Source organism: Lactuca sativa, chromosome 1 (genome assembly GCF_002870075.4).
Source record: "Lactuca sativa cultivar Salinas chromosome 1, Lsat_Salinas_v11, whole genome shotgun sequence".
Lineage (NCBI taxonomy): Eukaryota > Viridiplantae > Streptophyta > Magnoliopsida > Asterales > Asteraceae > Lactuca > Lactuca sativa.
This window is the reverse complement of record NC_056623.2, coordinates 187,300,023-187,309,768: the sequence shown is the minus strand read 5'-3', so window position 1 is coordinate 187,309,768 and position 9,746 is coordinate 187,300,023. Positions and strand designations below refer to the sequence as shown.

Below are 9,746 nucleotides of genomic sequence, written 5' to 3'. Positions count from 1 at the left end.
TTTCGTGTCGTATCATGTTTTGTCAGGTCTATATGTAGGCAAGATGATGAGCTTCTATCCTACTAAAAGTACAAAATTAAAAATTCATTGAAAAATAATGGCTTTAGAATTAGACCGTAAAACTAATTGCTTTTTATGGTACTAACCCATATCAAAATATCAAAAATTTTAAAATTTTAAAGACAAACAAATCAGAAAAAGATTATAAGTATTTTTCATCTTTGATATTAAAGCTAATAATGGTATTCGTATCACTTTGCTGACCTTTTCTGAGACGAGGGACCATTATTTTACATAAGGTGAGCCACCATTATAAGTTTAATTAAGATAAGCTAAGCTAAAGTAGTTAATTTTCGCCACATTATGGTGGCCAGCCTACCAACGGAGTCATGACGGCCCTCGACACCATAAAATAATCTTTATCATGGTAAGTATCCCAAGAAACATGAATGGCACATGAATGATGTTTAAATCAATATAGTATTTGACACATTAAACATGTTTGGTTAAATGGATATCATGCTGAATGTGAGAAAACTTTTGGATACAATATCTATGGTTCTTAAGAAGCAATGATCTCAAAAAGGATGAATTAGAGAAACAGTAAGCCTGCTACAAAACAAAGAAATATCACATGCGAATGCTATATATTAATATATTATATGGGTGGGGGCTCTACCTATTAACTTGTTGATAAGGACACACTCATATATAGACCAAACAGATATTGTCTATAAGTACTTCATCCACGTCCATTTATTTGGCATTCAAAGGAAACCATCAATTAATTTCTTTTTTGAATAACCCGAAAAAGAGGAAAATGACCTCTTTTGTTAAAGCTTTGATTTTGATGATATCGTCAGCAACACTATTGTGTTTTGCACATAGCGTTCCTCAGGTACCTTGTTACTTCATATTTGGTGACTCATTAATGGATAATGGCAATAACAACCACCTGGTTACGACGGCAAAAGCCAATTATGCACCATATGGAATTGACTTTCCCGATGGTCCTACCGGGAGATTTTCAAATGGTCGAAATATTGTGGACGTTGTAGGTCTCTTTCTATAATATTTTCTAAAATATTCATGGTTCTAGGAAATCAAGAATATGTAATGTTAAATGTTAAAACTTCAACTTAATTCTATTTTATTCTGTTATTCCCAGCTCAACTACTAGGGTTTGAAAACTTCATTCCACCTTTTGCAACCGCAAGAAGTGACGAAATAGTTCAAGGGGTAAATTATGCATCAGGTTCTGCTGGAATTCTTGATGAAACCGCTGAACATATGGTAGATTTTCATTATACTATAATTTTACATTATGCATGCCTTCCTTCAAAAATGCATGCAAGCATATATCTGTTTCAAGATTTGAAACTTACGTCTACATGCAAGTACTAAATTAATTATGAAAATCCACCAAATTGTGTAGCTTAATAGCTTCTTTAAATCAAAGAGATGTGATGCTAACACGATTTAAGCGTTACCTAGAATAAACGTGAATGAAAACTGATGATGACTCTTGTATATTGGCTTGTTTAATTAACCAAATGGTAACTATAATTCGATGACAGGGTGGTAGGATATGCATGAATCAGCAACTAACAAATCATGCTATCACAATTTTGCAACTAGTCGACTTGATCGGTAATGGGAGTTCAGCCAGAGTTCGACAACACCTCAACAAATGCATATACACCGTTGCAATGGGCAATAATGACTACATTAACAATTACTTTTATCCGGAATACTATCAAACAAGCACCTTATACACGCCAGAACAATATGCCGAAATCCTTGTCAAACAATATTCCAAACAGTTATCCGTCAGTACCTAAAATCTTCCTTGTAGGATTTTTTTTTTTTGTATATAAGCTAATGTTTTTTTAATTTGAATCCAGACACTGTATCAATATGGAGCAAGAAAGTTTGGGATACATGGAGCCGGATACATAGGTTGTACACCAGCAATGATGAAGAGGTTCAACACAAATATATGTGTGGATGCTGTAAATGGAGCTATTATACAATTCAACACCAAGCTTGTTACTGCTCTTGGTGACCTCGAGAGCAAACTCTCTGGTTCAAAGTTCATCTTCATTGACCCTCCTCTTGGATATTCTAGTGGTAAGTTGCTTGCAAATTTCTTCTTTTCTTTTTCCACATGAAACTATATATATTTTGTGTTCTTTAAAAGAACTCAAAACCATAGGTAAATTGTACAAATGTCAAAACCAGTAACATACAGATATATAAATTCAATGTTTTATAAAATCTACTATTATCAATCATGAAATCCGAGTATATTAGTATTTATACAACAATTAAATTCCTTTTGTAATACATATATATTGCTAAATGCTAATTGATTATGTGTAGATGTCAACCCGATAAAGTGGTATTCAACATATTATATGGAATATAGTAAACTTTGTTCATATATGTTTACATCTTCATTTTTTCTTAGCTACCATCAATCGGTACTCAATAATATATAGCAACCCACCGTGGAGGCAAGGTTGAAATATATTTTTAGGGTTTAAATAGTTTTTGGGAAAGAAACAATTATAAATGTCTTCAAATTAACGACAAACCCAAAAAAATGTATAAAAAGGTAACACATATTAGGATTTTGTTTTCCACATACAATGTGAGGTTTAGCATGGGTATTTTAATTGTACACTTTTGACTCGGTTTTTAAAATTTTGTTATGAATTTAATCAAAACTTTAAATTTGTTATTAATAAGGTCCAAACTTTTTTTACAAATAGCCGCAAATTATTATTATTATTATTATTATTATTATTATTATTATTATTATTATTATGCAAATTTAGTTTTTTACAAAATCATTTGGACTTTTTTAAAAAAAATTTACAATCTTTTATTAGTCCTTTTTTTCACTTGTTATAAACTTTTTTACAATTGTATTTTTAAATTACAACTTTCTAAAGCTCTTCCACAAAAAGTTTAAAACTTCTTTTTACACAATAGTATAAACTTGTTTTACATTTTTTTTACATATTTATACGGTTATTTCAAAATAAAAGTATTATAGATGTTGTAGACAATATAAAAAGTTGTTTTGATCTGTAAAAATAGGTGTAAGAATATTTTTACAACATTTTAAATGTTATAAAAATGTATATACAACTATTTTAAATGTTGTAAAAAATATAAATATGAATAGTTTTTTAAACAAAGTTTTATACAACTTTCTTTTTATATGTCCCTACAAATTAATCAAATTTATTATATTTTTGCAATAAGATTTAAAAAACTTGTAAATAAAGTTCTGAAAATATTGTATAAAACGTTGCATTTAAAGAAAAAAGACGTAAATTCTTTTTTTGTATATAGAAATTCGTAGAAAAGAATGTAAAAAAGTTGAAAAAGGTCAAAAAAAAAAAAAAAAGGTTGTAAAAAGATGAATTCGTAAAACAAATAAATAATTTTGGGGTTAATTTATAAAAAAGTTTGGACAATATTCGAACCAAAATTTAAGTTTTTACAAAATTTGTAACAACATTTTAAACATAAGTCAAAAGTGCAAAATTAAAATATGACATGGTAAACTATGTATGGCAGATTAAATCAAAATCTTAGAGATCCTTACCTTTTTTTCTTTATAGCATTTTTTGGGGTTGTTGACAACTTAATTAGAAAAATTAATAATTTCTTTTCCGAAAAACAATCTAACCCTATCACTCTAATTGCGTAATTGAACGCAAATAAGGATTCAATTGTCTACTGAATACAACTTAAAGATAAATGACTAAAAGAAAAAAAAATGTGAGGTATTTGTGTTTATTTTCTAACATTAAAATTACTAAAAAAAAAAATAAAAACAAAATTTAAAACAAAAAAAACGATCAATTTAAGATCGAACAAATGTATTTGAATGTGATAAATATTTACCTTGTAACATGGTTCATAATTGTTACAAACCAATATTTCCCTCAAAACGTGGCATGAGCCTTTTCATTCAATATATAACATAACAATGGTACAATATATTGGGCTATAACTAAAATGAGCTAAAGTAATAAAACAAATACAACACAATATAACCTAATAATCAATATATTGTTAACAGCCCTCACAGTCTGAACAGGGTGTCTTGAACGAACGTTCAGACTGGTTCTGAAGTCAAGAAAAAGAGGAGATGGAAGCCCTTTGGTAAAGATATCTACATACTGAGAGGTAGAGGGAACATGAAGTACCCGAATCTATCCCAGAGCCACTTTGTCACGAACAAAGTGTATGTCAACCACGATGTACTTGGTGCGTTGATGCTGAACAGAGTTGTTGGACAAGTAGACGGCACTAACATTGTCATAATAAACAAGGGTGCCAGTGAGAGACGGATAAAGGAGCTCACACAAGAGATTGTGGAGCCAATTAGTCTCAGCAACAACATTAGCCATGTCGCGATACTCAGCTTCGGCACTGGATCTAGAAATCGTACCCTGTCGTTTGGAAGACCAGGAGAGAAGGTTGGAGCCAAGAAAAACACAATACCCAGAAGTGGAGCGGCGAGTGGAAGGGCAGCCAACCCAGTCAGCTTCAGAATATGCGATCAACCCTCGAGAATGGGATGCATATAGTTGATGACTGTGATCAAGCGTGTCGCGAATATATCGAAGAACTCGCTTGAGAGCAGCAAAGTGAGGCTCTCTGGGGTCATGCATGAAGAGGCAGACTTGTTGGACAACATATGTAATGTCAGGTCGGGCAAATGTCAAATATTGAAAGGCACCAGCTAGACTGCGATACAGAGTCGGATCAAAAACAGGTGATCCCCAGCCGTCTAGTTTGGTGGACGTATCAGTAGGAGTGTGGGCCGACATGCAGTTAGACATCTTTGCACGGTCAAGTTTCGGTCGCATACTTTTGTTGAGAGAGAAACATGCCTTGACGATCTCTAGGGACTGCAATTCCGAGAAAGTAGTTCAAAGGGCCCAAGTCGGTCATAGAGAATTCAGACTGCAATGTGGAAATAACTTGTTGAAGAAGATCTAGAGAGGAAGCAGTCAACACAATATCATCAACATATAGAAGTAAGTATGTTGTATGGCCATCCTGTCTATAGATGAAAAGTGATGTACCTGACTTGTTGTTAGTAAAGCCAAAGGTAGTAATGAACTGAGCAAATTGGTGATACCAAGCCCGAGGTGCTTGTTTGAGGTCATTTAAAAACTTCTTGAGAAGGCAAACATGGTCGGGTGTCGTGGTGTCTCAAAAACCGGATGGCCGGTGCATGTAGACTGTCTCTTGAATATGACCATGAAGAAAAGCATTATTCACATCCAACTAATGAACTGGCCAGTAGTGACAAATGGTAATACTAAGAACAGTCCGGATAGTTGCTAGTTTGACAACTGGACTAAAGGTCTCATTACAGCCAATGTCGGGTCGCTGACTTCGTCTATTTGCAACTAATAGGGCCTTATAGCGAGCAAGTGATCCATCTGCATTAAGTTTCTTTTTGAACAACCAAATACAATTAACCAGATTAGCATTAGTAGGCCGTGGAACAAGTACCCAAGTTCTGTTAAAAATAAGTGCATTATATTCATATTTCATAGCACTTAACCAGTTAGGATCTTGAAAGGCTTGAGAATACGTGCGAGGAAGAGAGGAAGTGATGTTGGTGTCAATATGAAGGTTGAGACGGTCAATAGGTTTGTGGATTTCATGTCGAGCTCGGGTTTCCATGGCATAAGTGCGAGTGGAGACGGAAGGAGTGAAGGTAGGAGGTTGAGAGGGAGGAGTCAACTGGCCGATAGAGCTAGTTGGATCAATGGATGGGGTTGAGGAAGAAGTGTTGGCTGCCGAGGATTCAGGAGCAGCGATAGAGCCATCGTGAGACGGCGGGAAGGTGGTGGATGGCCCGAGAGGAGTGGAAAGGTGATTCGGGTCATTAAAGCAATTTCGGGGAGCATCAATGTTAAGAAACCCATAGTCGGGAGAGTGATTTGGGGTCATAGACCCAAATGGGAAGATGGTTTCATTGATAACGACATGACGGGAAATGATTATTTGTTTGGTGTGGAGGTCAAGACAACGAAAACCTTTGTGATTTGATGGGTAGCCTAAAAATATTCACGGTACAGATCGATTTTGAAGTTTATGGATGTTATTTAGATGGGGATAGCAAAGACATCTGAAAACACGAAGATGGGAGCATGTGGGATGTTTGTTGAAAAGTTTGTGAAAAGGTATGTCATTATTTAGAGTGGTGGAAAGTAATATATTTAAGAGATGGGTGGCCATGTGAAGCGCCTTGACCCAATAAGTGGGTGGGAGATAAGCTTGAAACAAGAGAGTGCGCATCATGTTGTTTATTGTGCGGAGCATACGTTCAGATTTTTCGTTTTTTGAGAGGTGTATGGACAGGAAAAACGCATGTGAATGCCATGAGTGTCACGCAATTGGTGAAATTGAGAGTTATCATATTCTTTGCCATTCTCGCATTGAAAAGTTTGAATGTCTGTTTGGAATTGATTTTTAATATATGCACGAAAGTGAAGGAATTTAGAGAAGACATCAGATTTTTTTTCTATGAGGATACACCCAAACAAAATGAGTAAATTGATCAAGAAAAATGACATAGTAATTAATTCCACTGGGACTTTCAATTGGAGATGTCCATACATCAGAATGAATGACATGAAAAGGAAATAAAGCATCAGTTTAGATAACGCAAAAGATAAACGTACATGTTTGCCAAGTTGACATGCATGACATAATAAACTAGGATCTTGTTTATTACAAAAAAAAAAAAAAAAAAAAAAAAAAAAAAAAAAAAAAAAAAAAGAAAAAAAAAAGACTTTGTAGAAACTAGTAACTTGAGAGTTTGTTGGCTGAGATGACTAAGACGTTGATGCTATAAAGATGAGCCAACAGTGAGAAAAGCTTAAGTGGTTGGTTTGGTGACGGGATAAAAATCACCCGTGCTATCACATGAAATGATGTTTTGTTTGGTGAGGAAGTCCTTAACAGAAAAACAAAATTCATCAAATTCAATAGAACATTTATTATCACGAGTAAAAGTATACACATAAATGAGAATTTTTATAATTTGAGGAGTAATAAGAGTATTTTTTAAAACTAACGGGCGAAAATGATTGAGATCTAGAGTGGAATGATCAATTTTTGACACCGGAATGTGAGATCCGTCCCCGACTAAAACCGATAAATTAGAATTTATGCACTTATTGCTAAAAGACTTTAGAATACCTGACTCGGCATGAAGATATGCGATAGCCCCAGTATCCATGTACCAATCGGCATTCCCTGGGTCTTGAAGACTCGTGGTGTTAAATGCTTGAGGAAGAGTGGTGGGCTCCAATTGATGTGGAAATTGGAAATATTGCAAATTATTGGGCTGCTGAGAATAAGCAAAAAAACGCTTGGTGTTGGGGCATATTGGAATTAGGCCATCTATGTTGTTGAGAAAAACCCATATTGTGATGAGTTGAAGTGGGCCAGGGAGCTGATTGCAAATTATTTTTACTATGTATTTGCTAATATTAAGTATACGGTTTTATCATGTGCACCATACAAATATTGGCCTAGTTACATAATAAAATTGTATAAAATATATACAAGGCAATAGATTTGATATATTGGTAAATGTGTGTACCATGACTTTTATCTTTAATTAGTATAAATATATTTGGATTGTTATTCTTATTCACATGAAAATATTTCAACCATGAGTGAGTAATATTAAAATTAAGATGAAGTTAGCTAAAATCGACTGTCCAATCAAGTTATCAAGTTATGTTTAACATCAAACGAACAAGAGAATTGTGTTGGCATATTTGTTTTTTCATATTTTGGATATCTTTTAATTCGATCACGTCAGAAGTTAACTATCAAAATTATTCAAATAGTTTTATATAAAACCTATAAGGGCAAGGCATAAATACAAAATTGGTTGTAAATTATGATTAATTAAGTGGCTATTTTGTTTATAAATATGAACGAATTTGGAATTGATGATTTGTTTGGGTTTAAGATACATGAATGTCCTAGTAAATATAAATGTAATTTGTGCAAAAGTTTAAGTGATCTGGTTAAGTAATCATTCTGATATGATTTTATGCCTACATCCAGATTTCAATGTTACAGATAAACCTTGTTGCAATATCTCAACCATAATTGGTGAAGGGCTATGTGCCCCCAATGAAATCCCATGTGATGCTAGGGAAAACTACATATTTTGGGATGAATTTCATCCTACCGAGAGTGCTAGCCTTGTAGACGGAGCAAGGACATACGAAGCCCTCTCATCGTTCTATGCCTCTGAGCCTAAAGGATCATTTCCAATATCGGCAGTCTAGCGATCAACAAAGGGTTTGATGTGTAGCCGCAAGTTGATTATTACTCTTGGGGCTAAAAATAAAGGACACTCTTCTAGGGTTTATCTATCATGTTAATGTTATTTATGTTGCTTTATGCATCTATCAATAATTAAATTATAGTGAGCAAACATCTTACATCAAATATATGTCATGCATTGTTTTTCAATTTATTTGCCAGTGTTCGATAATCTGCTTAATCATGTGATGCAAATTGTATGATACTAGAGTTTGCATATATGTACATTGTAGCGGAAATCCCATAAAATTTAGACCGGTTTAATTAATTTCACAATCGGATGATAAAACTTTATGTATGAAAGATTCCCAAAACATAAATTACAATAAAATTTATAATAACAAAAATAACTTTAAATTTTCATGCATAAAATCAAAGATGTAAAAGAGTTATAAAATTTTATTTATGTAAAAAGTAAATAATTCTGTAAAGAAATTTCATATATATATATATATATATATATATATATATATATATATATATATATATATATATATATATATAAGTTGTACAAAAAAGTTTTTTTTTTTTAAATTAAGCTCTAAAAACATAAAGTAAACAAAGTTATAATAGGAAAATTTTATAAGAAATGTTTGGACATATTCATAAAACAAAGTTGTAAAAAAGATATAACGATATTATACAAAAAAAATTAATATAAGTTATTACAAAAACATGGAGAAAATAGTAAAAACATTGTTGACAAATTTTCTAAAAGTATTTTAAAATTGTGCTAAAATTGTAAAAGAATGTAACAAACTTCGGAGAAACAATAAACTTTCGGCTAGAACATTATAAATTGTAAAAAAGAAGAAAAGGGGTTATTTTTTGACATTATGTATATTCTTTGTCAACACGTGTTAGCAATCTACCGCCTTATCTTCCCCCACCGTTTTCTCATCCAATCATATTCGGATTTGTGTGCTTCTTCTTCACCTATCTCCTCGGATCACCGCCTATACTTCCCTTGATGTTTCCCACCGCTTTTTGAAAACCCTCCATCTCTCTCTAAACTCATCGGCTTCAGAGAATAACATCCTACAATCGATCTCCACCGCTTCACCCTTCATCCGTTTCTACACCGGCTTCCAAACTGTGAGACACACGATCCTCCATCGGGTTACTTTAATCACATCTGTGATTCCCTTTACGCATTTATCTCTTCCATAACCATTCTTCTTTATCACCGACTTAGATGCTTCTCTAACCTTTTCCTAATCGGCGACTTCAAAGATGAAAGAAAGAGCAAGTCTTTCTTTAAACCTTAGAAAATAATCTTAATCTCGTTCTTTGACCTCCATCTACTCCGCTGACCGACTCCTTTTTCTTCTTTATCTACCGTCATCGATGAAAAA

The 9,746-nt window shown here is 33.3% G+C and overlaps 1 protein-coding gene across 1 annotated transcript; it reads left to right on the top strand.

Annotated features, from left to right (window-relative positions):
• Positions 1-761: 761 nt before the first annotated feature.
• LOC111891198 (GDSL esterase/lipase At5g45670) lies at positions 762-8,541 on the top strand. The gene is made up of 5 exons (XM_023887271.3): positions 762-1,058; positions 1,169-1,293; positions 1,578-1,829; positions 1,905-2,130; positions 8,128-8,541. The coding sequence occupies exons 1-5, from the start codon at positions 821-823 to the stop codon at positions 8,352-8,354; spliced, it is 1,068 nt and encodes a 355-aa protein (XP_023743039.1). The 5' UTR covers positions 762-820; the 3' UTR covers positions 8,355-8,541.
• The last annotated feature ends 1,205 nt before the right edge of the window (positions 8,542-9,746 follow it).